This window comes from the organism of the source record quoted next, unplaced genomic scaffold (assembly GCF_019419815.1).
Source record: "Pyrus x bretschneideri cultivar Hongxiangsu unplaced genomic scaffold, Pyrus_bretschneideri_v1 Contig28, whole genome shotgun sequence".
Taxonomy (NCBI): Eukaryota; Viridiplantae; Streptophyta; class Magnoliopsida; order Rosales; family Rosaceae; genus Pyrus; species Pyrus x bretschneideri.
In genome coordinates, this window is record NW_025999590.1 from 5,346,562 (window position 1) to 5,374,375 (window position 27,814).

At 38.7% G+C, this 27,814-nt stretch overlaps 5 protein-coding genes across 7 annotated transcripts; all 5 read right to left on the reverse strand.

The window, feature by feature from the left end:
* Nucleotides 1–3,869: 3,869 nt before the first annotated feature.
* LOC125479131 lies at nucleotides 3,870–4,471 on the reverse strand. Its single transcript, XM_048588165.1, has one exon. The coding sequence runs from the start codon at nucleotides 4,469–4,471 to the stop codon at nucleotides 4,145–4,147; it is 327 nt and encodes a 108-aa protein (XP_048444122.1). The 3' UTR covers nucleotides 3,870–4,144.
* Nucleotides 4,472–5,046: 575 nt separating this feature from the next.
* LOC103927203 (cytoplasmic tRNA 2-thiolation protein 1) lies at nucleotides 5,047–8,026 on the reverse strand. The gene is made up of 10 exons (XM_009336104.3): nucleotides 7,775–8,026; nucleotides 7,535–7,649; nucleotides 7,252–7,394; nucleotides 7,031–7,150; nucleotides 6,499–6,611; nucleotides 6,321–6,413; nucleotides 6,162–6,202; nucleotides 5,949–6,015; nucleotides 5,693–5,804; nucleotides 5,047–5,557 (listed from the first exon to the last, which is right to left on the reverse strand). The coding sequence occupies exons 1-10, from the start codon at nucleotides 7,877–7,879 to the stop codon at nucleotides 5,393–5,395; spliced, it is 1,074 nt and encodes a 357-aa protein (XP_009334379.2). The 5' UTR covers nucleotides 7,880–8,026; the 3' UTR covers nucleotides 5,047–5,392.
* Nucleotides 8,027–8,285: 259 nt separating this feature from the next.
* LOC125479249 (ubiquitin-like domain-containing protein CIP73) lies at nucleotides 8,286–15,296 on the reverse strand. Of its 3 annotated transcripts, none has more exons than XM_048588398.1 (18): nucleotides 15,133–15,296; nucleotides 14,558–14,740; nucleotides 14,247–14,364; nucleotides 13,582–13,680; nucleotides 13,358–13,473; nucleotides 13,157–13,240; nucleotides 12,763–12,942; nucleotides 12,610–12,679; nucleotides 12,393–12,547; nucleotides 11,441–11,605; nucleotides 11,278–11,349; nucleotides 10,853–10,973; nucleotides 10,488–10,754; nucleotides 10,267–10,406; nucleotides 9,967–10,158; nucleotides 9,062–9,685; nucleotides 8,761–8,916; nucleotides 8,286–8,667 (listed from the first exon to the last, which is right to left on the reverse strand). In XM_048588398.1, exons 2-18 carry the CDS (start codon nucleotides 14,684–14,686, stop codon nucleotides 8,596–8,598), a joined length of 2,760 nt encoding a protein of 919 aa, XP_048444355.1. In that variant the 5' UTR covers nucleotides 14,687–14,740; nucleotides 15,133–15,296; the 3' UTR covers nucleotides 8,286–8,595. The 3 variants fall into 3 exon arrangements, with proteins under 3 accessions (XP_048444355.1, XP_048444356.1, XP_048444354.1); XM_048588399.1 differs by having other exon boundaries at nucleotides 10,267–10,358; nucleotides 13,148–13,240; XM_048588397.1 differs by having other exon boundaries at nucleotides 13,148–13,240.
* Nucleotides 15,297–17,191: 1,895 nt separating this feature from the next.
* Nucleotides 17,192–20,806, reverse strand: LOC125479346 (neutral ceramidase 2-like). The gene is made up of 9 exons (XM_048588562.1): nucleotides 20,463–20,806; nucleotides 20,081–20,289; nucleotides 19,514–19,810; nucleotides 19,178–19,442; nucleotides 18,782–19,040; nucleotides 18,530–18,655; nucleotides 18,346–18,409; nucleotides 17,883–18,052; nucleotides 17,192–17,743 (listed from the first exon to the last, which is right to left on the reverse strand). Exons 1-9 carry the CDS (start codon nucleotides 20,804–20,806, stop codon nucleotides 17,192–17,194), a joined length of 2,286 nt encoding a protein of 761 aa, XP_048444519.1.
* A 4,360-nt stretch (nucleotides 20,807–25,166) lies between these two features.
* LOC125479244 (dehydrin COR47-like) lies at nucleotides 25,167–26,626 on the reverse strand. The gene is made up of 2 exons (XM_048588387.1): nucleotides 26,219–26,626; nucleotides 25,167–25,946 (listed from the first exon to the last, which is right to left on the reverse strand). The coding sequence occupies exons 1-2, from the start codon at nucleotides 26,537–26,539 to the stop codon at nucleotides 25,440–25,442; spliced, it is 828 nt and encodes a 275-aa protein (XP_048444344.1). The 5' UTR covers nucleotides 26,540–26,626; the 3' UTR covers nucleotides 25,167–25,439.
* Nucleotides 26,627–27,814: the final 1,188 nt, after the last annotated feature.

The following is a 27,814-nucleotide window of genomic DNA, read 5'->3' on the forward strand; positions in this document are numbered from 1 at the left end:
GTGTTATTGACTGTTATTTTACAATTATCGCAAGTGTATTTTTATTTCCAAATATAAAAAATTTGAAGTGTAGAATGAGATTTTTGAAGTGCTAATAACACATCTAATTTTAATTGGAATAATTAATGCCTAATCCAACCCAAATCTTCTACTTAATTACATAATGATATGAGGGTCAATGCTATCGTGAATATCACACGCAATTAATCAAAACTTGTAAGGGTTATATACACATATATAGATAGGGTTTCGTTTCATTCTTCTCGTGATAGCCTTCGATCTTACCTAGGAATCAGGAGTCAGGGTCAGGATTACTTAACTTTATTATGGTAATAATACAGCTGTAATACAGAATTTGAATGTCCAGTGTCCAGCAAAAACTCACTTTCTTCCCTCTCTTTTTTTTTTCTTTCTTTCTTTGTCTCTTTCTTTCTCGTTATTTTGACATAAATGGGTAATGGTAACAGGATGTCTGTAGAATAAAATCAAGCACATGTTTGACTGGATAAAAAAAAAGTAAAAAAGGAAAGCACATGAATTCAGACTTTGTTGTTCGCAAGATACATTCAAGTCACGTGAGAATGGAACGACACTATACTTACTAGCCTTTTAATTTTCAACTACATTTTACCCTCTCTTTTGCTCCTATAATGTCTTAAAATGTAGTAGTACCTCGAGTAAGTAAGAACATTTACTCCTGCATATAAGATTTTTCTTTTGGTTCTCCCTTCTATATTATTACTTGTGCAATGTAAAAAACTTTTTTCGTCTAGTTTTTTACAGTAAATAACTTTCGTATTTGAATAACCATTTTCTAACTGATTACCAATAGTTAATCATTTTCATGTTTGAAGAATTATTTTCTAAATGATTGCCAACAAAGTTACTGTTTATTAATTTATATTGTCGTAGCCCAAATAAACATGCAAGAAAGTCCGACCAAAGAAGTCATTAATAACACATTTACTAACGGTCGAATATGAATTGGACTAATACATTAAATAAACTAAAAAGTGTGAGTTGGAGATTAAAATTCGTTACCCAATACCTAAAATTAGAATTCGTTTCGTTAGGAGACTAGTTGATCTTATACCCGTTCATTCTTTCCTTCCCACAATGCAAGAAGAATAGAAGAAGTTATCACTCAAATTTACCAAATTTAGGGATAAAATAGCAGATTTAGGATCCACGGGACAAGGCTCACAGCGCGGCAACACATGCGTACGCGGTTTCTAAATTAGAATTCAAATGCGGCCCCAAACCCAACAAATTAATTGATAATGTTTGATTGCTTTGCTTTGTTGGTTAGTAGTAGGTCCCATTAACCATGATTAGAGGGTGCATTTTTAGGACTAGCATTCTCTCCCATCATTTTTCCATCCTCTCATCTCACATTCTCTATTTCATCTTTATTTTTTTATAAGATGTTAACATGGCTTAACCATGACCGTTCAAATGGAGGGGAAGGGAAGGGGAGAGAGAGAGAAAAAAAGGGAAGAGAATCATACTCTGCATTTTTGCTCTTGCTCACCATCTTTAAGCGATGGTAATGCTCAATGCTCATACCCAATAATAAAGTTTAAATTTTAAAATTTGTGTCTATTTACTACATAGATCTTGAAATTTAAACTCATAAATGAGATAATAGGTATCACCATCAAAACTTAAAGGTAGTAAGCAAAGGGAATTATTATTAGCACTCTAAAAATCTTATTCTACACTCCAAACTTTCTATATGAGGAAAGAAAAATAAACTTGTAAGGAGTGTAGAATGAGATTTTTGGAATGCCAATAACAATTTCCTAAGCAAAAATATTCCCATGATTAGTAGGCATGTTGAACTCGGACCATCCAACCACAAAAAGAACCAAATCTATGTTGAGGCCATAGTGGAGTACCGTAACACAGCACAAGACAGCTGTTCCACAAAAACATAAATTCAAAAAAGATTTAAAACTTATGTTGGACTCAATCATGTACTCAGTGAGGCCCACAAAAAGTAATACAAACACAGCACAAGACATGCAAACAATCATTGCTCTCAAATCTCAACCATCCCACAACCTAATCCCTCCTCTCTACGACATGCAAACAAACATTGCTCTCAAATCTCAATCATCCCACAACCTAATCCCTACTCTCTCTCTTTCTCACACACACGGAAAATGCGTCTGAAAGCTACATATGTTACTTGCACTACAACTAAGCTGACCAATTCTCAAAATTCAAATACGATAGACACCACTCTATTACTAACGTGGAATGGGATCTTATCCGGATCCACTTTATGGAGATCTTAGAAATTCTCACATCTTAGTCATTCATCGTCTATCGTACGATTAGAAATCATTTGATTTTTTTTTTTTATATTTAAAATTAAACACAAAAGTATCTAACGAAAACTTACCGCACAATGTAAAATGAACGGCTAAGATATGAAGATTCCTAAGATCCCCACAAAGTGGATCCAAAGAGGATCCTCTTCCTACTAACATAACACTTTCCTTCTCTTTTCTTTTCTTTTTCTTAAAAAATAAGAGGGCTTCAAAATGGATTATGACACTTGATGTACCGGACCGAGTTCCTAACACACTAAAAAATCTCTCCTCAAACTGACCCTCCCAACTGCTTCAATGCAATCATTTCATACTATTGAAGGTCCATATGGAAAGAGAGATTAAACCAATCCCCCAAGAATCATTGAGTGAAATGCGTGCAAGGGAAAGCAATTTCGACTCATGGTAAAAGACCTCTACGTTTATGTACCAAAGAAAATAAAGTAAAACCCAATGAACACCGCTTGGCTTCTTACGTATAATGAGTCATTCCTCCTTAAGTGTGAATTACAGTTCTACACAAATCAAAATCTCTCAATGAAACTAGGAAATGACAAGTTCTACCACATATCTAAATCATCTACAAGAAGGAACACTTGCTTACAGGCAAGGACCCAAAGTGTATTCCAACCTGAATTGTTGAATACATAGGCTAACAAGTTATTCGCTCACACCAATCATTCAACACACAAAGTTTAATGAGAAACGCCATGAACCCATTAGGATAACTTTTAATTCTTCCATCCTTTTGCTTGTTTGCCAATGAGATTAAAGAATGAAGTACCGGCTTCAAAGGTGCAGAAGCCAATGTGTGCGTATGCACACAAATCAACGATATGGCAACATAAGCTTGAACATGATAGAAATTCTATGAATTGGGGCAGAAAAGCATTGGCCACGAGAGGAGAAAGATAGGGGGTACGAAACTGGTAGTAGAAGTTTAACTCAATTAGAGATGTTCAGAGTGTAGTGTGATGGTAGTGATACAGAACTAGATGCAGGTTGTCCAACACATCAACCCTCAAATATCCAGACACAGAAACGAACCAAAACATAACACAAGATCCGCTGTCTACTTGAGCATTATAAGGAAACATGAAACTGAAACAGACTTTTAAGCGCTTGATTCATCTGCCCAAGATGTTTCATAACCAAAACAGACAACCCTTAACTTTACCTAGAAATTTTGAAAACGGATAACATGCTAAATTCATCACAGGTTCAGAATCTGCCAAAACTTCAGAAAACAGATGACAAGCGAAATCCATCACAGGATCAGAGCCAATAGAACGTTTGAATCACAAGCTCCAAGTCCAAGCAAACCACTAAATCTTGTTTACTTGAATTGAATTCGTATAGTACCCGACCTAAAATCATACTTTAAGCTGAGCAGTGAGAACTGACACCACCAACACTTTCTCGACCAAAAGTCGGTCAAATTTCAATGTTAAAACCTATAACCAAGGACCAAATGCAAGAAATCTAAGCAAACAATACAAATCCCCTATTCACTTACAATCAACAAAACACAAATTGAGCAGAGTGTTCAACAAGTTATTTGAAATATTAATTCCTTGTCACATTCAAATTAGCAATTGATCGAAATTAGAACACAAAACAGCATGCATTCTGCTTCAGAATCCTAAACCCCAACTCTCACACAAAAACCCTAGGTAGGTCCACAACAATTATTAATCGCGAAGCCACTAAAATTGAGCATCCAACTTATCAAATGTATTTCGTATCGAATAGCTACATAGAGTAACAATAAAGAGAAGGAATCCTCAGAACCTGAACTCACAGTGCGATCACTCTCGTTCTCCAAAGAGAAGGCGAAGCCTGGAAGCGAAGAGACCAGTGGGCTCGAGAGAGGCCTCGTGGAGGAGGTCCCGCTTGATGTTCCTCGTGCGCTCGGCTAGGGCTTCCTGCTCCTCCTTGAGAGCCGTCGTGTCCTCCTGAAGATTGTGGAGGCGGTACTTCTGGCCCAGCGATCTGACGCTCAGCAGCAGAATTCCAGTCATTGCGAAGAACTGGATGAAGCTGTCCTTGCGCTTCACAGCATTTGCTATGAACCCCAACGATTTCTTTGAGTTCTGGACGCCCGCGGAGGAGCCTGGCGGTGCTGATGATGCCATGACGACGGAAACTCTGTTACACAGAGCGCTGCCACTGCGCAAGTGTGACGAACCGACGAGAGTCACATATGAAAATGAGGTTTAAACATGTATTTCTTACGACATAATAATATGTGTCGTTTGTAGGACAAAATAAAGGACAGGATCCTCTCCGGAACATATCTGTCCCGATCCTCCGGATCAAGTCAAAAAACCTAGTTTCGTAAGCCTCACAGTGATCTCCACCTTCCTCCCCCAAATCCCCACCATCGTCGCCGTCTGAAGTAGAAAAAGCGAGCCCCCACAAGAAGCCTGCCACCCCAAAATTTCGATACTGCTTTGTTAACGACTTCTCCGATATTTGGTTTTGTGAAGGTCGCCGGAAAGCTTCTCCGATACTTGGTTTCTGATTTTCATGATGGTGAAGGCTTTGTGAAAGTGGAGATCACTGTGAGGCTTACGAAACTGGGTTTTGTGGGTTGATCCGGAGGATCCGGACAGATATCAAAATAACATGTGTAGTCCTTTACATGAAATAATGTGAAAGTGATCAGAAGGTGAAGAAATTTTGCAATGTGACGAAAACATGACCGATATACCAACTGTAATAATACTATTGGATAGAATTTATTTATTTTTAATTTTCAACAATTGTATTTTACATTTGATGCACTGGACTGTATTTCCGGCACACAAAGAAATCTCTCCAGAAGGTGAGCCTGGTGTGGTGAGGCAGCTGATTTTATCTTGTGACAAAATTGGAAATTACACAATTTAATCGTATTAGGAGGGTAAATATGCTAACTAAGCTACAGATGAGGAAACGTAAGCAAGTAATTACCCGCTAAAACCAAAGCATTACAAGTGTTGCAAAAAATATCCCAACCTAGCTTTATTATTACTGTCGATCATGATTTTATACTGTATAGCCTGCAGGTTTAATCAGAAATCCAAACTTCCACATTGCTTGCTTTCGATACTTTTTGTTCCATTTCTTTCCTTCGCATCCTTCTTGTCATCGTTATTAACTCCTCGAGTCCGGCCAATTCCCAGCTTTGGCAAACCCTTATTCAGCCCCTCAAGCAAAACACAGGCCTTGCACCATTTCTGCACAATAAAGCAACAATGTTCAGATTCTCTAACCAAGCTCTACCCAAGTAACGAAAGCAAACGAGTCTAACATTAATCGGATATCTCAACCACATGTCACGTATCGCAGGGTGAAACTAGTAACAAACTTACCTGACTGGAAATGTAACCGCACCGTTCACATGTCCCCTGTTCTGGCATCTTTGTTGAAGTTGATATTCTGAAATTCTCCCCAGATTTGATGATGTCAAGTATAGCCCTGGGTCTTCAGTTGAAAGAAGTCCAGTAAAATGTCAAACTAGGAGTACAGAATGTGCATACTGAAGATGTAATATAATAAAAAAAAGAAAAAAAATTTGTGACAACTACAACGCCAACCAGCAAAACATTCTCTCAGCAAGGCACTCACCTGATTCTTTCTAAATCCTTGATGAACTCACGAGCAAAACCACGATACGCATTGGGTGAATAAATGCCTGTAATTTGACAAAAATGTCTTCTGAGATCTAATTGTAAAAGCATTAAACATAGAAATATAGTGGCAAGGGTGGTTGAGCGATGGGAAAATAACCGAGGAAGACTTGAGAGAACTATTTAAGAGCCTAAAGGAAAGATAAATTACATTCAGTGGAGAAGTAGTCCAGCCTCTTGAAATATGCATACGTGCAAAATTAGTTAAGGCTTTGCAATCAATTCCAACTCAGCATTAAGATGAATAACAGTGATGAAAGAAAAAGGAAAAAAAAAAAATCAGTATTGAATAATTCAGCAGCAAGGATATATAACAATCTCCTTCTCATAGGTGTATTTAAAAGGTTTGCATCTTGGAATTGGCCCGTCTTCACCAGCGACAATTGAAGTGCATCTACTTAATCTACAAAATAAAACCAGCAACTCAGTTCACTTTGCAAACTTAAGAGGAAAAAAAAGAACATTAATGAAATATGAACAAGCATTACCTTGCAATGTCACCTCGTAAAATGTTCAACAGAACTGTTTCAGCAGTATCATCTGCATTATGTCCAGTAGCAAGCTTGTCTACCTTCAACAGTGCAGCACCACGATCGAGGGCCTGAGAAGTAAATAGATATATCCATTAAGTTGAATTGTTCCTTGTAATCTATCACCAACCAATAGAATTTGATCATGCCTTGCATGCTTAAAGTAGATATATCCATTAAGTTGAATTGTTCTTTGTAATCTATCACCAACCAATAGAATTTGATCATGCCTTGCATGCTTAAAGACACAGAGAGCTCACAAATGACAGCCTTTGTAGGTGTTATCAGCAGAAAGTTTGAATGACCAGTTTTAGTGCTTTAATTACTCATTCATAACTACGTAACAAGCACCATAAGTTTCTGTGCAATAACCATGTTGATTTGGAAATAATATTTTGTAAAAAAATTTGAATGCCCAAGTCATGTCTAAATACATACATATAAGATGCCTAGAAAAGGAAAAACACCAATTTCCAAGACAGCCAAATACCTGACGACGAAAAACACCACAGAAGGTGCAATTGTTCTTGAGACCAATCATCTTTACTATTTCATCCATGGTCCACCCATACAAATCCTTGTACGAGACTATTTTCAGCGGCAAACCATACTGAAAGTAGAGATTTCAAACGAGAGTCAGTTAAAGCTTAAAAGTAGAGAAACATAAGGCATTAAACATGACCGAAAACTCATAGTCGAAATTCACTTGACCTGGATTTCATTTCTTTTGACGGTTTCAAGAGAATCGTCCCTGTAGCCAGTAATGCCCTCATCCACTGACAAGAGGAAGAGATCCAGGCCGTAATTGTGCCGCCTATTCAATTCGGATAATACATAAGCGAGGACAGTGGAATCTGAAGGCAGCAAATAACACAAAAGGCAATAAGCAGAAGGAACTTAAGGACCATATAACATAACTTTTACAATCCAGTACGGCATTATAATTTATCACCACTCCCTAGCACTCCAAGCACAGCTTGATTGATTAGTTTACCTTTGCCGCCGGAGGCACCGAGGGCAATGCGCTCACCAGGCTTAAATAACTGGTTTTCGACAATAACATGATGAATCTCCTCCTCAAACACCTCGTAGAAACACTCCCTGCAAATCTTCACAGACAATAACCGATTCGATTCAATTCAATTCTAGGGTTTTACGACCGCAAGATACAGATTATGAGTTTATGCCTCTCATATCAGCTTATTGGAAATCAAACCTCAGTAGGAGAAATTACCTGCTCTAGGGTTTTGGGTCTCTTGAGGGCGGCCCGTCTCTCATGACAGATGCAACACTGGCGGCCCCCCGCCTTCTTCTGCTTGCCGTCGGCTGACGACTCCATTGAACGTGACGACACTCGGTCGAAGCTCAGGATCTGCGAACCAATGACGAATGTTCCCAGTTAATTGTTTTTGTTCTGCTCGCCTCTCTTTCTTTGCTTTCGAAAACACACGCACAATTTTGGAAACTACACATATTTACGAAGCCGTCCTTCTCCTTGATACAGTAGTCCTTAATATTGATCGTTATCAAAAGTATCCTTATTATTATTGATCGTTATCAAAAGTAAAACTTAAGGGTGGTTTGAAAATGTTTTAAAAATGACCGAAAATGTTTTCGGTTTTTAATTCTTAATAAAAATGCACGTCAATTTATGTCACAATCTTCACTAAATTCATCACATAAAATGAACAAATGCGCACAAACAATTTTTATACGTCAACAAAACGTCACATCCACAAGAAAAATTAAAATTAGTAATTCAATTATCGTAAAAGTTTAGGGGAGCTCATCTGTATTAACTCAGATTCAGAACTGATTTTGTGTTTACAATAGAAATCGATTAATTATAAACTGGTTCGAACAACGAACCAAATGGTACATCCAAAGCAATGCAAATCAAAGCCCCAATCCTAATTTGTACATCGACATTCTGATCAATCTGTGAAACAAATCTCAAATGGCAACTCTAAAACACAAGTAAACCCACGACTCTTCCCCTGGAAACCATGTAGCATGTACGATTCACAGCAACACCAGCCCGCCTGCAAGGCTGTATTAGCACTTGTCCTTGCCCGAATCACCCTCAAGTCGTCGCCGTATGTCCCTACGTAATATTTCAACATATTCCTGCAAAAGTCGAAGAGAGAGAACTGTTTAAATACAGTACGGATTAATCTCAAGACTAGCACCTCGCACAAACGACAAGCATATAGCACATACGCCGGAGAGACTCTCGTCCCTGCACAACTCATCCACAAGTTCTTGAGAACCGCTTCCTCTGCCAGACAGCTGCACCGAATTTTCAACTAAAGCATGAAAAACTTCCCCTGGTGCATTCAGGTTCTCGATTCTCTGAACCACTTCTTCGAGGTTAATCTAGAGCATGAAGAAAAAGAGCTATTAGAAGTTACATCAATTCAGAAACAAACCATAACCCTTTATGGCCACAAAACGAAAATATCATGTCCCAAAAAAGTGAAATGTTATACAAGACTTTGATGAATAGACAAGTTATACAAACCTCAGAACTAGGGATATTATCATCTCTACTGAGACTTCGCTCATTGTGGGGCGGATGAGATTCAGGAGCCAAAGCAGAGGATGGCCGGATGGGGGGCGATCCAACCCCAAGGGCACGAGTTACAATGGGCATCATTTGTTGGAACATCCTGGACATATCGATCCCCCCACCTTGGCCTCCTCCAAACAAGTTTCCCAAATCTTGGCCGTCAACCTGTTCGGCAATCTGATTGACAGCACTCCTCATCTGTGGATTCTGTGTAAAGCTCTGTAACATATTCCTCAATACATCGGGAGAACCCACTCCAGTTTGGTCTGAAACACCTGCCAACAGACCATTCAGGGCTGGACTCTGCAGAACCTGAGACATCATGCTTCCCATATCAACTTGGCCAATAGGACCTTGCCCTCCCAATGTTCTACCATCTCCGACCTGCCCAACAGCAGGGGCCGTTTGTCTTTCAGGTGCATCATTTAAGTTCATCCTACTTGCAGCAGAACCACGAGACGCAAGGGATTGCAAAACTTGCTGGCCACCTATTACTTGCTGATTCTGATTGATGGGAGCACTAGTTGTTCCGCCACCTCCATTCTTGGTCGATGGTTTTGGCTGCCTGGCTTGTCTCTGATTGGATCAATGATACACAGTTTCAGTAACAACCTAAATGAAAGTTGACCGCATATATTTATTTATTTTTTTGTTTTATATGTAGGAGCCTGAAAACAAACCAGTAGTACTTGCACTCTTAATTGCTTCCCCAAGCACTACACATCCATCATAATATGGCCATGGATTTCTACTTTAATTAACAGCTGAAATATCAAGCCTGCGGTGGGGCATAAATTTGGTTCGTAAATTTTTATTTTCTTTTTGAAAGCAATGAAATTGATGTAAAAATATTATACCTTACGCTCCAAAACCCCAAGTCCTAAACCAAGTGGAACAGCTTTCGCACCCTCAGCCTGCTTCTCACTGGATTGTGGAGCACTTCCCTTCTCATCTTCTCTCACCACGGTGTTTTGGCCACTTGAAGAGCTTAGAGGACCCCCAGCTGAGGATCTTGAATCGTTTTTCAATGTACTACCACTTGCTGAATCCTGACAGTTATGAACTTTGTCACATTAGGGTTGGGATTCGGATTACATCAGTCAAAGAATAAACAAAATAACCCAAATAAAGGGTATTCCAAGAATGTGTAAACATACCTTCTGACCTTCACTTTCAGATGTACAACCAGGTAGTGATACACTGGACTGCCCAGCTACATCCACATAGCCAGTACTTGGTCGTTCACTTCCTGCATAATTACGTGAGTCAACAGATGGACCAGTGGACACCTCTTGACCTGATTACAGAACAAAATAGCTTAGGAAAACTAGAGTGACATTCTATATCCACAGAAGCCAAAGCACATACAGCAAGGTACCTGATTGAGCTGTGTCATCTGGTTGTGCATTGCCAACAAAATTTCTAATATGTGAGTTAAGTTCATCAACAATGGAGGAAAGCGAGGAGCCAGAAGGCGGCTGTGAAACAGAACCACCAGGACCGGGTTGCGATGCAGAGGAGACTGCGACACCAGTTTGGGAGGATGGAACACTGGCACCAACTACATTTCTCACTGGCAGCACCCGGCCACCTGAATCCCTAGAACCAGAGGGGATACCCTCCCCATTACTACCCCTAGCACCAACTGCGGAAACAATTTGTGCAAGTGAGGGACGATGATAAAAAGCGTTACAATGATACATAATAGGTACAGGCTTCAAGTCGGCGATCAATTTTACTTACCAGCATGTATATGGATGTTTACATTCCTTGGAGCACTTCCAATCCCAACAGGACCAAAACTCGTAGGGTTTGATTGAGGTACAGAACCACCAAAGAGTGAGCTTGTTTGAAGAGGGAAAGGCTGCAAACAAAACATTATTCACTAGGCTTGGTTGGCATCTAAAAATCAATATATTTAAACCAAAATTAACTAAAGCTCAAAAAATGGATATACCAACAAAAAGATAAAATGCCGTGTTAAATGACCACAGTTATTGAACTAATGGCCATATTTGCTTCTCCACTATACTATCAAATTTAGTCCCCAATAATAAGTTTTTCACTGGACTTATTCACTATAAATAATTTATATAATTTCATTTGCCTGTCTTGCTTAATCCATATGTGAAACTATGTATACATTCATAATACATGCATCAACGAACCTGGACCATTATGGGATTAGGCCCTGCTGGGGATATATAAACTGCTGGCCCAGCATTCACAACAGCTTCTCCCTGTAGATTTTTTGGCCAAAACAATTATAAACGACTATATTCTATTATTCACAGATTTAAACAAAGAAATTGAGATCAAACTAGAACATACAGGAGACTGCCCCATACGAAGCGTCCAAATCGTTCGGCCAAGCTCAAGAAGAAGAGAACCTAAGTGTTGCATTGCAAGCCCTAATTGTATAGATTCTGTCTGAATTTGGCTTCTCACAGAGGGATCAGGAGACACTCCCTCTTGTTCCAAGCGTCCTGCAATGTGCTACAAAGTTGCAGCAAATTAAAATTAGACACATAATCAGTTAACAGAGCAGTAAAGAAATATGAATTGGTTCATGAATCTTTACCAAGATAAAGCTTTCAATTTTAATAAAAGAGAGTTCATAAGTTGAAATTATGGAAACAATAACTTTCTTTGACTGAATTATGTTTGGTACAGGATATGAGCAAAACACTTGACAATAGATTCAATCTTCATATTACACGTGAATCTATTGAAATTGGAATTATTGGATAGATAATGACAACAGATCAATCATCTAATCCTATGAATCCTATCCAACCTATCCAACGCTATTAGCATTGGATTGGTTTAGATCTGATTCCAAAATCTAAAAACCGACCAAAATTGAATCAGTTATTGTTATGGATCCAATCCACCAAACTGAACTGATCAGCTGCGTGGATTGAATTGGATCTGGAACACTCCAAAATGTCATAACTACAGTGAAAATTGCATGAGTGACTATGCTGCTATGCACACACTTTAATAATCCAAGTCTCAAAAAAGTTTGAATCCTTATCAAAAGGCAAATTTGAATTCCCTTAATCATAGAAGACATGAAATTTTAGAACTGCATTGTTAAACAATGCAAAGGACCTCTTCTCCAAATAAGAAGTACATAACTTATCGAAGTCCAAGACTAACAATTAATTCAAGGAAAAATGATCATTGTATATGTATGGTGCCATGATAGTTTTTCTAGAAAAAAAAAAAAATTAGCACAAACAGCAACATCAATAGGTTAAGATAAATTTAGGAGTCTCACAGATAGTGCAGAAACAGCATGATCGCTGAGAAGTCGCTCTGCATGACGAAGAACAATCCCCAATGCCTCAGGTGTTGGCATCCCCCCTGCAGTGGAAGGTAAGTTCACCCTAGGCGGTTCTCCTGTATTGGTTGCAGATGTATTTGGCTGATAACCTACATAGAAAAAGAAAAGGTTAGCTTAATCCTTATTTCTTACTGAATAGTTGGTTTGTTACCATTTTGCGATAATCCCTGCTCCATTCTGTTCATAAACTCGGAAAGAGTATTCAAAGAGTGTGGAATTGGCTGAACAGAAAACAAAAAACATTAAGATGTCATATACATGGCCAATTCAAGATTAAGACATGCCAAAAATATCATAACAATACCATATTTGATGGAGGCATGGGAAATGCTGCAGCTGCATGAGGAGGTTGCACAGCCTGAGGAAAAGTTTGGAATGGTTGAGTAGGAAATGCCTGTCCAGACTGTGCTTGATGTCCTCCTCGGTTGACATTATGCAACCCTTCTGCTTCATTTCCATTAGGAGGCTGACCAGGAGTGTTTAACTGTAGAAAAACCATACAAAAAGTTTATACTCTTTTCCTAAAGAACCTTTGCCCATTAACACTTACAACATTTTCTTTGGTTTTACAAGATTATAGCACTTTCGAGAAACTAGTAATTTGACCAATTTATTTATCTGGACCACAATTGCAAGCGAGAAAAATACTTATAACATTAGACATCCGGTCGTAATTTCAAGAAACATACATTGCTCACCGAAGTAGTGAATTGGGGGTTGCCTGTGCCATTAGTTGTAGCCTGGGTGCCAATTCCAATAGAATTGAGAACTGCGCCAATAACCTACCAATAAAGAATATAGCATAATGTGCTTCCGGAAGTACCGATTTAAGGCTCCTTGCCCATTTATATATATATATAAATCCCATTACTTTAACATAACAAGAAGCGAATACGAACCCGATTAAGATCAGGAACAGCACCTTCACCTTGATCTCCAACATTAAACGTCCCAAGAACTACACTGTGTGATATCTGGCCAATGCGACCACGAGGAACACCACTAGGATCATTTCCTGCCAAATTACATCAAGAAGCTTATATACCAACATTTCTCAAAAACAAATTGCTCTGAACCTGAAATGGAAGTACCAACATTTCTCAAAAGCAAATTACTTATTTACCACTATTTGCATGTGCCTCGCCAGAACTTGTACCCGACGAAGGTTGTGGCTGGGACGGCTGCCTTATAACTAAGTGCAATGTGTGCCCATTTTCCAAATCTACAACGGGTTAAGGGATCATATGCTGAAACTGATTCAATAATTGGTAAGATGTGCAACGGCAACCAAATTGCAGGAACAACAAGGATTTGATCATGAGGCACTCCCCAAAGGTTTAGCAATAGAAACTAAGTGGTGGGATCAACAATAATTATTGTAATACCTAAATTAATCTGTCATACAGGAGGTTTGTATGTCAGCATATGCATTGTGATGACACAATAAACTAACCAACCCAGCTGACAGATGATAGGCAGAGATCCAATTCAGTTACTCAAATTTCAAGCATTCTGCCTGTGTGAACACACTACATACACCAGAATCTCCAAAACCCTTGTAGACCTAGTTATGCTTGTTAGCAAGACATTGCATTGCGCAAAGAGCACCCAATCACCCCCAAGAAAGTTAATCATATACTCCCACTATATAGATATGTACACTATACTTGTATTGACAACTACTGCGAAGTTACTGAAATGTCATAAATCTCAAAGTCCACTTCTGTATACACAGTTAATCCCATATACATCAAACATAAACAATAAATGTTTGAAATGGTAGGATACGATACTCAGAAAGAGGATGGTCATCTTTTAACACTCTTCCCCTGAAAATCAGCCGCTGCTGACCAACTGGAACACCTGTTTGATCAGCTATTTTTTCCTTGAACAATGAAACTCGCATCTGAAATAAAAATGTTTACATACAAATATCAAAAATGTATAAAAATAAACAAGATCCTGAAGGGATCATATTCATGATAAAGGCGGGGACAACCATTTAGTTCCTAGCAGTTAGTTCACAGTTTAATTCGGCAGAATAACAAAACTAAAACCCATATAAGCAATGCAAGACATGACCAAAGACTAGAACTCACATTTTTATCAACTTGAAAACTATACATCTGTGAGTCTAAAGTCTTGATATTGATCTCAAGATTTGAATCAGAACCAGCCCCAGGAACAGTGCCGGAACTGGTGCCTTCATTGGAGTGCTGATCTGCCATGCTAAGCGAAATGGTTCAGAAAGTAACCTCAAGTTTCCAACCCTTAGTAGCTGCCTGTAGAATCAAACACCATTTTTCTGTTAACATCTAAGATCAAGCTTCCTAGTACATAATTTGCAGAAACCACACGCGAAGAACAAATTTGGAGAAAAAAAAAAAAAAAAAAACAGTAGCAGAAATTGTCAGATTTTGCAATACAAAATAGAATCCTGGAGGATGCTATTGCTACACTGAGCTGAATCTGAAGGATCAAACAATATAGTAAAACGCCAAGTATTTATATTTAGGGTTTTGCAGTCAAACCCTATAAGACTCGAAATTTCATTGATTTGGGAATTGCCGAATTGCGGAATATCACGGGCTATATGTCATGCTGAGAATACAAATTCCAAATTCCAACAAACAAACTTGGACACAAATGATCTCCGAAAAGCAAATCTACATACCCGAGAGTCGTTTCAATCCCGACTGCGATCGCAAGCCGAAGCACAACGGTGGAAAGTCCGGTTCCGGTGGTTTCCCTGTGTCTGCAACTGCAAGCCCTAGATGGAATCGGCTGAGAACGATGACTACGATGGATACGTAGGTGGTGGTCTTCAAAGCAAATACAAAATCCCTTTGGGAATGTTCGGGAAGCTTCCAGTTCCTGTTAAACGAAGGGTGTGTAATACGACATTTTTATTTTTTGTTATTTATTTATTTTTTTCCCTTATAGCAAGCTAAATCCTAAAATTACTTTAAAGAAAACAATTTTTCTTTTTTAATTTAAAAAAAAAAACAAAAAAACAAAATTTCTTGTACACTGTTTGGCTTGTGTTAATTGGAGGCAGATTGTCTGCCTTCCTGCTTAGGTGCCCTTTTTATCCTCTTCTATTTTGTACGGTCGTTGTTAAACTACGTCAACATTTTATATTGATTTTTTTATAGAGGTAATAAGATAAAAAGTAATAGGAATATAAAATGTTGATGTGATTTAACCGTGACCGCACAAATAGAAAGGAATGAAAATGACACCCAAACAAGAGGGCAAACAATCTGCCATCGTGTTGATTTGAGCTGAATTCCCCAACCCCTCTTTTGCCTTCAACTTTCTTCCTCACATTTGGGGTTAATTTTCCAAATGTAAGTTAAATTTGGGATAACTCTTTCTTGTTGTGAACAAATTTGAAAGACCTTAGACATTTGACTTAATTTCAAGATAAGATAATTTGGTGTTTGTGGCTCAAGTGACTCAAAGATTATAATAAGGAGATGTACAATTAGTTGTACATCATTGATAATTTGATATTGTCTATGTTTAAATAGTGGCATTGTAATTTTTACGATTTGTGTCGAGATCGTCTAAATTGGCACTCTGTAATTTTCACATTTTATAAGTAAGAGAAATAATATTAAAACCCAAATAATCTATTTGCACACTTAGCCTTGAAAATATTTGCTTGAATTTCCTATTTCAGTAATCTAAAGGCAGTTTGATGATCATTATATTTTTATTTTTTTATACAAATCTCAATTAAAAAAAAAAGAGCGGATTTTTAATTTTTAGTTTGGGAAATACTTTTAAATGACTGATTTAGATCCTATTAGAAGAACTTGATTTTCCTCTGGTTGACTTGATTATTCTACTAAGCATTTCCAGTCCTTTTTTCACATGTAAACAGGTGACCATTGAGATGACTGGCGAGGGTGCAGATTATTGCTCCGAATGTGATGGATTGCATCGTTGGTGAAAGAAGCTTACGCTTGTATCCGAAGGGTTTTCTCTTTCTCCCCTTACCGCTCCCATCACTCGCACACACATGCATTCGAAGGCTTCACTATCATGCCTTGCCATAAATTTTGTTGAAAATCTGGCCAAACAAGAATGTGCTCTGCATCGTACTGATCAGCCATCAGGATGAACCTAGACAACTATGATTTGTCAGCACTACGCATTGAAATATTATCGTTCTTTTGAACTTCAGGGCTGGGGAGAGACAGTTATGGTAGGTGTCGCGACAAGCCAGGGTCAGAGGTGAGCCTTCCCTCTCATGACATCCTTCGCAGCGGCAAAACCCTCATGGGATCCTTGTTTGGAGGACTCGAACCTGAATCTGATATCCCTGCTCTCATCAATCGTTACATGGACAAGGTGATTTAGCACTTAATTTTTTACTTGAATTGCTTTCGCCTTACTGAACCTGGATATCCTTTAAATTTTTTTGATTTTCATGCTATCAGGAACTACAACTGGATGAGTTTGTGACACATGAAGTGAGGTTTGAAGACATCAACAAAGCTTTCGATTTGCTCATTAAAGGGCAATGCCTTCGATGTATAATCTATATGAGCAAAGACTAAGTTACTTCTGCGAGTAACAGCCTTTACATTTATATTTATTCTATGATATCAATAGGCATTTAAGGTTTCAGTTTCTAAATAAGTACTTATTTGAATCCCTTGCTACCTTTTCCTCTTATTTTCTGTAACAATAATACACATGGAAGAAAAATCCTAGATAAATATTTAAGACACTGCAAATCCACTAGATGTGCCGGTGAAGTAGGTGTTGGGGGAGTCCCTGGTTTCCTTTGCTGAACCAAAATGCCTTAGCCTGTACACCCCCGAATTTGCATCCGTCGGTATTTCCCATTCTATGGTTGCTGTGCCATATAAGCTACTGCTATCCACATTCCACTTGAAAAACAGGGAGAAATCATCATCGTCGTAAACAGGAACCCAGTGTTTTCCTTGACGCATCTCTACCACTGCATATGTCCCTTCTGTCAATAGGTCATATCTTGGGTTAGCGCTCCAAAATGTGGCAGTTGGTCTATCTCCCTTTTGGAATGATCCACTTTTTGGTAAGCTGACATCCTCTTTAATATCTCCAAATTTTGTACCTGGGGGAGGTGAGTCTCCAGTAGGATCACCTAGTCTGATTTGTACAGAGGAAAGATCTGGTGGTAAGGGACCTTTAGGAAGGTCTTTGTCTCCCCTTGCCATAGCTTTGGCTAATTTATTGAATTCTTGAATGTACGCTGATAATGTGTGAGGACCATAGAGAGTGGAAGCAGCCTGCAGATTGCACGATGCATTGAAAAATCTAGATTTAAGTACTGCAAAGTTAAGAAATTGTTTCCCTAGGAATCTATTTAGGTAAATCTCATGCCAAACATGTTCAACAATAAATTTTGCTTGTAGGTTGAGTATGTACCTCATATCGTTGTTGTGTGTATTCCTCGAAAGTTGCAATATATTGCGAGTAAGTATTAGTAAGACCTGCTATTACAATGCGAGTATCCTCATCAAATTCACCATTGCTGTTACTTATAAGGGTCTCCTTGACTGCTTCCCTTAGCCGCCGACCTGCCATTGTGGTGAATTCTGCAAGAATCGGTAGCTTAGAGCTTGTTAAATCCACTAGTACAGCTGTCAAGAGCAGCCCTTATGAGCGCGAAACCCTGTGAACGGTGTGTGCTCTTGGTGGCTGTTGGTATTATAGTTTATGTCACTTGTGAAGGGTTTTAGTTTTTAGATTGATTTACGCAGCAAGTTGTAAACGAATCTCAGTAGTGTTGGAATGAGGCTGCCTTTATGCTTTGGTAAAGAATTAGTCAGTGCGCATGCAATCGATATAGGTATGAGTTGTGAATTGTGAATTGTAAAAGAGGACTAACCTCCTGGGACAGAAAGTATGATCAGCTTCCCCAACCTGAGCATTTGAATAGGAACGATTGCAGGCTGCATTTGAACCATAAGGTTAGAATAGTTAGAGAATTTTCTCTGAACTGCGTGCTACAAATGTGTTTAATGTGTTGAATTCCCCCCTCTCCCCATATCGCTTTGTGTAAGGAGTCTTACCGCCCATGCATAAGGTACAAACATCTCCCCAGTGCTCAGCAGAACTGCCTTGGGCTGTTGGCAGTTCACTTGATATTGGCTGGGTTTTTTTAGCGAATCCCTCAGTCTTCTCCATGTCGAATTGATCTGAAAACAGATGATTGATTAGCCCAATAGTAGGAGTCTAGGAGAGTAACTTACATAACAGGGTGAAGGAAGGTGTACCCGTTAGGAAGAAAATAGTCCAAAGTAAAAGTGGAAGATGCTGCTGACCTTTTGATCACCCTGTTGGAAGCCGAAGACACCCGGTCCATCTGTAGTCCCAGCAGCAAATCCCGGACCAAGCCCTGCGGGGCATGTTTTCACTTTCTTGTTTCCTTCTAAATCAACCTCAATATTCGTGAAATCTAGGTACACATGGCGATAGTCTATTTTCCCGGTCAGCTGCTCTGTAGCCGACGTGAATAGATCAGCCGCCTTTAGAAATTGCCTCTCCCCTATAATTTTCGTGCTTTGTATTTCATCCGGGTACCTATCAGCATGTGGTTAACGAAATAAAACAGAGTCGCTATGTTACAGATGTACACATTGCGGCCGAGTACTGATATTGTATTGTTATGAAATGCATCGATAACATGTTGGTACGATTTGTTAGCATTATGAGCATACCCAGGTCCACGGCCGAGGCAGAGTTGGTTGTTCCCATGACAGGAGGAGTGAGTGAAGTCGCAAGGTTTTCCAGAATCGGTGCAAAATGCTCCAAGGACATTTGGAGTCACATCTCCCACGTTTGATTGGCAAAAAGCTCCCACAAATAGTGAGCCGTCGTTCTTCCTAACCTTAAACTTGCGACTGGTTGTTTTGCCGCAGGGCTTTCCTCCCGTTGCTTTGATGTTTTCCGCCTTCTTTATGAGCGCTGCTGCCACGCTACTATCTGCACCAATGAACATAATTAATTTACAGAACGTAGTTTAAAGATCATGATCTGGTGATAACTATAATTACCTGGTGGAGATGATATCGTGGCACCGGTACTAGTATTGGTTGTAGTGAACCAGTCCTCAAAGAATCTGGCCGCGGCACCTTTGTTGTCGCCACTGATGAGCTTGTTGTCCTTGCTCATGGAGGTTCCGTGGGTGGCAAACCAGCTGAATGCTCCGATGCTCTTCCCGCTTCCGCCATCCACAAACTTCAATAGAGTCATCAGAGTATCCACATCTTTCGGGTACCGTGCTCTCTCCTCTGCCGGGTTTAGCAGATAAGCACTCGGACTCCTGTTTATTCCCGCGTTTACCACATCCCCTACAAAGTATTCAAATCCCGTCAATAAGCGCCAGTTAGACCTTATGTAGTTAAGTGATCGGGAGAAATTTTGATACAACAAATATTCCGCTTTAAATTAATCTAAAATGTTGGGAGGAGGATTCGAACTTGGATGCATACTAAAGAGCAGATTTGCTCTAGTCAACGATAATGATAGAGGAAATTTGACAGGTAGCTTGTTAGGCGGAGTGATCGGAAACTTGACTCCGTCTAACATGGCTAACCTTGACTCCGTCTAACATAGTTAACCTTGGTTGATGAAAATGGAACCAGGCTTGAGGTTGCGATGAGCCAGAACAATGCTCTGCACAATTGCATTGACGATGGCATCGAAGGATTGTTGGACAAAGCCCAAAGATGTTACAGTGTAAACCAGGTACTGCAAATAACCCCCTGGTCCTGCGTGCGTGTGAATCCCACTAATCGCCACATTGTCTTCAGTGTACAAGTTTCCAAACCTTCAAATTGAAGACACACATTAATTAAATAGTGTTGATTAATTAATGCATATGTGGGGTTAGGACAATGCGTCGACCTTCTTCCACTTAATTCCGCATCTTCATTACGTAAATTACACTAATTTAGAATATCATCTTTGTTAAATAAAAAAAAGTACCGAGTAATTATATACCTTGATTTGAGTTTGTCGAGCACTTTAATGTTAACCAGTTGCGAAGCCATTCCAGCATCAAGATTAACAAAAGCGAACCTTGGACCTTGGGAACTCTCGGCCACGATGAAGGTTCTTGCCCTTAGCCGGAAATGTACACCGGCGGTATTCTGGTCCATGTTGGCATAACCCATCATGTTGACCCCGGCCGCTGGGCCAGTCATGTCAAAGCTGCCCACTCCAATCAAATACTCCCCATTACTACTGTCGTCTGATCTTGTAACAGGGAAGCTAACTAAAACGGTAACAATAATAAGTGACAGAAGAGTTGAGTTCTGCTGTGGAATTTTGCTTCTGGTCTTCATGTTGGATAGCAAATTAACTAAGTTGATTAGCATGAAGTTGTATATATATGTGTAAAGCTCGATATATTTATCGATAACTTCGAATTTGTCCCTTTTTTTAATAGGTGCACAATGATTTTCTTAGTATGTAGTGACTGCTAGTGACTAGCTTCCATCGCTTGTTTCAACCTAAAACAAGAAACTTTTGGGGTTTGAGTTGGCAAAACAAGAAAATCTCTTTTCTCGGTTGCTCAGCCGCGTGCATGCAAGAGCGATGGACAAGGTTTGCTCTTGTCCACATTTGCGGGCATTGCGTGTGCCGCCAACTATACATATTTATGTTCTTTGCATGTGCACACAGACGCAAAAGGGGTTTATTCCTGAGTTTTTGGTCATAGGGTGCTGCTATTCACACTTCTATTTTTACCTCACACATTTCTCTCAATTTTCGACCGTTGGATCGAATGAATTGAAAAAAAATTAATGAGAAAAAAATTAACAAGAATGTATAGAATGTAAAAATGTACATGTGAATAGCACTATCCTTGATCATAATATCCTGTTGACTTTGCACACAAGTTTTTTATGAATCTGTAAGCCACATGAAAGTAAGTTCATGCCATGACTCATGAATGCATCGACAAATTAATCCGTAATATTCGATCATAATATTAACTTGTTAAGAATTGTTCATAGCCACTTCAAAATATTCACTCTACTCATCTTTCTATGATTTTTTATTTTTTACAATTATTATGATGATCTACACTAATTAAATTCATATACACTACGAAAAATGTGGTGATTCAAACTTAGGTGCACATATAATAGATTTTTACTCTAATTTCAACCAAGGCCTAGGATAGGCCAAAGATAAAATTAGTACTATTTTGTCAATTCTATTGCAAGCGTGCCACCACTAATTTTTAAACAACTGAAAGTAAAGAGAAAATTAAAAAATCAAATACGCGAAATAAGGCAAATTTCTGATCTGAACAATTGAGCGACAAGAAAAGCAATACCAACTTGTCTAGGCTCTTAATCTAAAAACTAGACCAATCAAGATATACAATATTGTAAAAGGTGAACGGATAATCATAAAACACTTCGCTTCAACAAGACAAGCAATACCAAATTGTCTAGACTCTTATTAGAATTCGTTTAGACTTACGTAAATGACTAGTTATAGACTTAGAAAGAATCCCTGTCTATTCGGTCAGAAGTTGCGCTAATGGGTTAGCAAGGTTAGATCTCATGAAAAAGGCGGTTAAAATTTCATGTGCAGCGTTCATTGTATGAATTATTGAAGGGCCTCGCTTTGTTGCACGCAGGCTTGTATTTGTAAAAGCAATATGCGTGATGGCCTCGTTGAACACACACACACTCTCTCTCTAATCTCTATGGCGATGACCTTATAAAAATTTGTTTCAACCATAAGCTATTGGCCAATAGCAAAACTTACAACTTTTTCCTTATCTTTTGATATATACCTTCAAAGAACCATGCAGTACCCAACTCTAGCCATAGGAAGTCTTTTGGTAATTATCAAATATTGTTTCTTCGATTTTCCATTCACCCGTGAAATTTCTTCTTTGATTTCCCTTCATTTTATCGTACAAATTTAGATGCAAATAATAACACTACTTTAACTTACTTATATATGTTCAAATTTATCTTTTCCTTAATGGACATGCATGATATTTAGTATCGAATTTGATCATCAGCATGAATCATGAGTGTCGTCAATTTTACCCGCAAAGGGATAAAATCAAGATATCAGAGTGTGGGCCTAATGGAGTAAAGTTCATCATGACCACAACCTAAGACTACAGATCAAGGAATGTACTGTGTGGATGCCTCTGGATCCGGATGGTTCCACCACTGAAATTTTCAGTACCATACATCCGTCCATCTTGATAGCTCTCTTTTCGGTCACAACAACTGCCTTTACGTCGATGCCCCGCAATTCACTATATGATTGTGGGCTTGAGGGACACACAGTCCACTCTTCTTTTTATCTTTTTACTTTTTTCGTTTTTGCCCCTCAAAAATAGGCAAATTGGCTCGCCTTCAACTACAGATAATTAGTTGATCAATGAAATGTCTTCAGAGTCTTTGACGTCCAAATCATAATAATTGAAATCAATTAATTTTATACAAATATCTGCAGATGAGGTCTTTCAAGTTTCGAGTGATTTCTTAATTCATGTCCTCTAATATTAATCCAACAAAACAAGACGATGTCATGTATTTTTAATTTTTTAAAACGTAAATCATGTTAATTATTGAAAAATATATGTTATATTAATATGAAGCATCAGATCACTGGTTGTAAGAAACGGACAATCAATAATAATATGGGTACTGCGTGCACGATCCATCATTTTCTCAACGGTCATCTCCTCATATTTTTGTCAAATTTCAAATTGATGTAGGAATAAAGAAGCAAACAGCTGGTGGAGAAATTATTAGATAGTACAGTATTACCGCATCAGCATACAGTACTTCCAATCAAAGTTTGACGCATGTTCAATAGTTATTCAGCTGGACTTAATACTTATTTTAACATAAAAAATGAAATTAAAAAAAAAAACATGGAGAAAGTAAAATATCCCATAGCCACCTCCATCCCCGATGATTCCCAACCCCGTCCACAGTCACTGCCTGACCAGTAACCAACGTTGAACCCAGATCGTTGGGTCTGCCAAGAACCCACACCGTGGGAACTCGTTGGAACCACCACTGCATTTCGTCGAAGAAAGATGACCTGTTCGAAACCGCACCCGCACTCGATCTTCATCACGCTTGCATCACCACCGCTCCTGCTGCTTCACGATTTCCCAGAACCTGCACTACACCATCCCGCTGCACCACAAACACTACCTTGCGTCTGTCGTGCTGGAACACCCCACCATCACCTGCATGACCCACCGCCGCCGCACAACCATCAATTTGGACAACTAATTAGAGAAAAGGATCAGGTCCTTCCAGTTCATTGCCGTATTGCAATACGGGTCGCACAACCACAAAACCATCAATACGGGTCTCATCGATTGAGAATTGCCATTACTCTTTCCGACTCTGATATTGATTGAGAATTGCAGAGAGAGGTTGGAGAAGAAAGGGAAAGCCCACAGCGGCAGCCATGGCTGCAGACCTTTTTTTTAATTTCCTTTTTCAAAAAATTTATTTTGTAAGATTAAAATAAATATTTAACGAAAAACTAATAGAAATAATTTTAAAATTTTGAATTTTAACGATAAAGATAAAATAAAAGATAAAATAAATAATATTATGTTTGACTTTTTAATATAAAAATATGATTTTTCATTAAAATGAACGATACCACAGATTTTTCATTAAAACTTTTAATATTTAATCCAATTATAAATAATTTGCATATGTGGCAGATTTCGAGTGAAAGTATTACAGCTAACGTGGTGACACGGTATCACTCTATAATTTTTCCAGCTGGTGAGATCCAAGTAAGTCCCTCCAGGCGGGCCCACCACAAGCTGACAATGTCAATGTGGTAACGTTATTGAATCGATTCAGTGGGCAGTGAACCATTCCACATTTTGTGTTAACATTCATCTTCATACATCTGCTTATTTGGCGGAAATAAAAAAAGAAAGATTAGAACAAGCTCACGATAAGAAAATATAGAATCAAAAAATCAAAAACCAAAAACTAAAATTAATATTAAATAAGTTGTGCTACCTTTTTTTTTTTTAATACATTGATATTTTTAAATTAAAAGAAAAAAGAGTTCGATTAAGCCACGTAATAAGCAAATCTAATTTAGTATCAAATTCGTTATCCAATAGATTCGAATCTAAAACTTCTTATTTTTAAATAAAAAAAAATATCACCAGACTAAAGTACTAAGTAGCATTGTTATAATTTCACAAGTTAAGTCTAATTAAATTAAGAGAGATCATTGACATTCCTATCTCGACCAGTCAAGCCTCCCTTCTTTTCCACCTCTACGCATGTTGACATGTTGCTCTACTTATCACTCCAATTCCATGTTACTCTTCTCTTACACACATGTACAACAATCTACGGTACATGGATCCAAGTGATCGTCCAGATTAATTAACGAAATGTTGGTTCCTTGGGCATTTTCTTACATGTCTTAATTTGCTTCTTAAATAGTCAATGTATAAATTACTCCAAGGGAAGATCTTTTTTTTTTTTTTTGGTAAAACACCATGACAGTTTGGTGATAAAACAAATTTACAAGGAACCATTCAACATTCATAATCGGATTTATAATCATGATCCACCAGTTTTTATAAATGCACGCATGCTATAAGCATTATACTTATATATATATATATATATATCACATATATATATATATATCACACAAAGAGAATACAAGGGAACAACAAATATCTTACTAATCAACAATAATGTTTATGTCACATACGAAAGAAATTAAAGGTCCTTCCAAAACAGAGAGAACCTTAGAACGGCAACGCTAGACAAACTGGGAAATGATCGCAGAGTCTCTCAAAATAAAACGGCAAATAAACAACCCATCACAAAAACAAATAAAAATAACAAGCCACAAATGACACCACCACAACCACTCTTTCCGAACACAAGACAAGATTATGTATGTGTTTTTTCTTTCTTAATCCCTTAATTAGTAGGAAGGAGTATCCTTCTCTTTCTCCTTGACGTCCTTGTGTTCTTCCTCGGTCTTGGAATGGTACCCTGGAAGCTTTTCCTTGATCTTCTCCAAAATACCCTTCTTTTCCTTGGGCTCTTCGCCAGCTTCATAAGAGGCTGCTACCGGTGGCTCCGCCGCATGTTTGTCGTCACTGTGCTGTTCGTGCGAAGCAGCACCAACTGGAACCTCCTCAGTCTTCTTGTGGCCAGGTAGCTTTTCCTTGATCTTCTCGAGGAAACCCTTCTTTTCCTCAGTTGGGGAGTCGGTTGGCTCTTCGTGGTGATGAACAACCGGAGGTGGAGCTTGATGATGATGTTCCTCCTCGTACACCTTCTCCACCGGGACAGCCGTGTCCTCCTCCTTGTGATAGGCTTCTTCCTTCTGCTCATCACCGGAGATCTTCTCCTTGATCTTATCCGTCAATCCCTTCTTTTCTTTCCTCTTCTTCTTCTTCTCTTCATCTTCCTCCTCATCACTTGACTGAGGATATTCAGAGTTATTTCCAACAGTTTAGACAAACTAAATTTTAAGTTAGGGAAATCAAGAAGAAAAAGTTCAAATGTTATGTGAAGGGATACAGTCGACAAGAACACTACGTGATTACACGTGGCATATGCAGAAAAACCCTCATCTATAAAGCCAAACCAAGAAATGCCAGCTGGGAGATCTTGAAGTGATTTTTTTTTTTTGATGAGCTAGAGCTGCTGTCAGATCTAGAGCTGACAGAGCTAGATCAATTTATGAATACTTACAGAGCTAGAGCTGCTGTCAGATCGGTGAAGCTTCTGCAGGAGAGTCTCGTGCTTCTTCTCCTTGTCCTCCTCCTTTTCTACTTTGTTGTATGATGATGCATGCTGATCGTGATGATCGGAGATCTTGACTTTCTCATCAAACTCAGCGACGTTCACCTGATCCCCTTGCTGATAAGGAGTTGGCTTCTCCGCCTCTTTCTTCCCCAAGAAATCAAACAACCCACGATCCTTGGTCTCGCCTGCACCCGATCCCTCCTCGTAATCCCCAGTCTTCCTCTCGTACTCGTGTTCATCGCTCTTCTTGTTGTACTCCTCCGCCATTCTTTTCTTAATATCAAATCACAACTTACTACTTAATGAATAATGATTTTGTAAAGAGAGCAGATGAAATATTGCTTTGATGTTCTTTGCTTATGCAGAGAGTGAGCTTTTTATAGCATCCAACCACACGCATATGACACGATTAAGTTAAAATATATTATATAAACGGGATGCGATATCCACACATTATTTTTTATTTTTCACATATTTCGTATTAATTTTTATTATTATATTCTTTAATTGATTTAATTAGATGATAAAAAATTTAAAAATATGTGAGAAATAAAAAAAAAATATGTAGATAACATATCGTTATATAAACTAATGCATTCATTAATAAAATAAATGTGAGTAGTGGCAAAACCTAATCCTACTTCTTTCAATATTCCATATTTCTTTTTGATAAGATACACCAAAAATGCTGTGCCATTCCCCTTCTTTCCAATTGTAACCGACCGACGTGGTACAAAGGAGATAGGAGAATTGGCATCCGCACAACTTTCCACTCGCCATGGATGGCCGACACGTGTCTGGATGGTTTATGTGCCAGTTAGGCGGGGCGAGTGTGCTCTCCCTGCTGGCAAAGCAAAGAATGGGAAGGAAATCAATCAAACAGTCGAAAGGCGAAAGAAGAAAGTAGAAAAGATGCGAAGGAGGAGAGCATGGACCAATAAGGGCCTGCAACGTGTAAGAAGAACGTGAAGGGATGCAATTGCGGGACCCCAGAGTGTCGGCTTTGTTTGGATGAATGCGAGAAGGTCGGTTTGATGGAGTGGCCCACGTGGCAGTCGTCGGAAAAAGAGAGGGGTTTTTCGAGATTTGCGACTGGTAGGTGCACGAGAACTAATCATGGTGGGCCATTTTAGTATTCACAGCGTGATGAACGGTTATCATCTTGCTACATGTTGGTGGGGTACAGAGTACAGAGGGCAAGCATTATTTTGTGGCCCTTGGTTTTTACCACTTGCCGCACTTCTCGAAATATCGCATCAGGGCGCCGTATCATTTTGGTTTAGTTAAGCCCAAAACTCAATCAATAGAATAGGATGAGGACCCCATCCGGATTCAAACGGTAGGGATTTTAGGGATTCTTATATTTTAATTGTTCATCGTATATTATGCGGTTAGTTTTCATTAAGTATTATTTATGTTTAATTTTAAATAATTTTTAATCGATAATATACGATAAACGGTTAGGACGTGAGAGTTCCCACCGTTTAGATCTGGATGGAATCCTCGTCCAATAGAATATAACTTAAGTACCAATTTTGGACG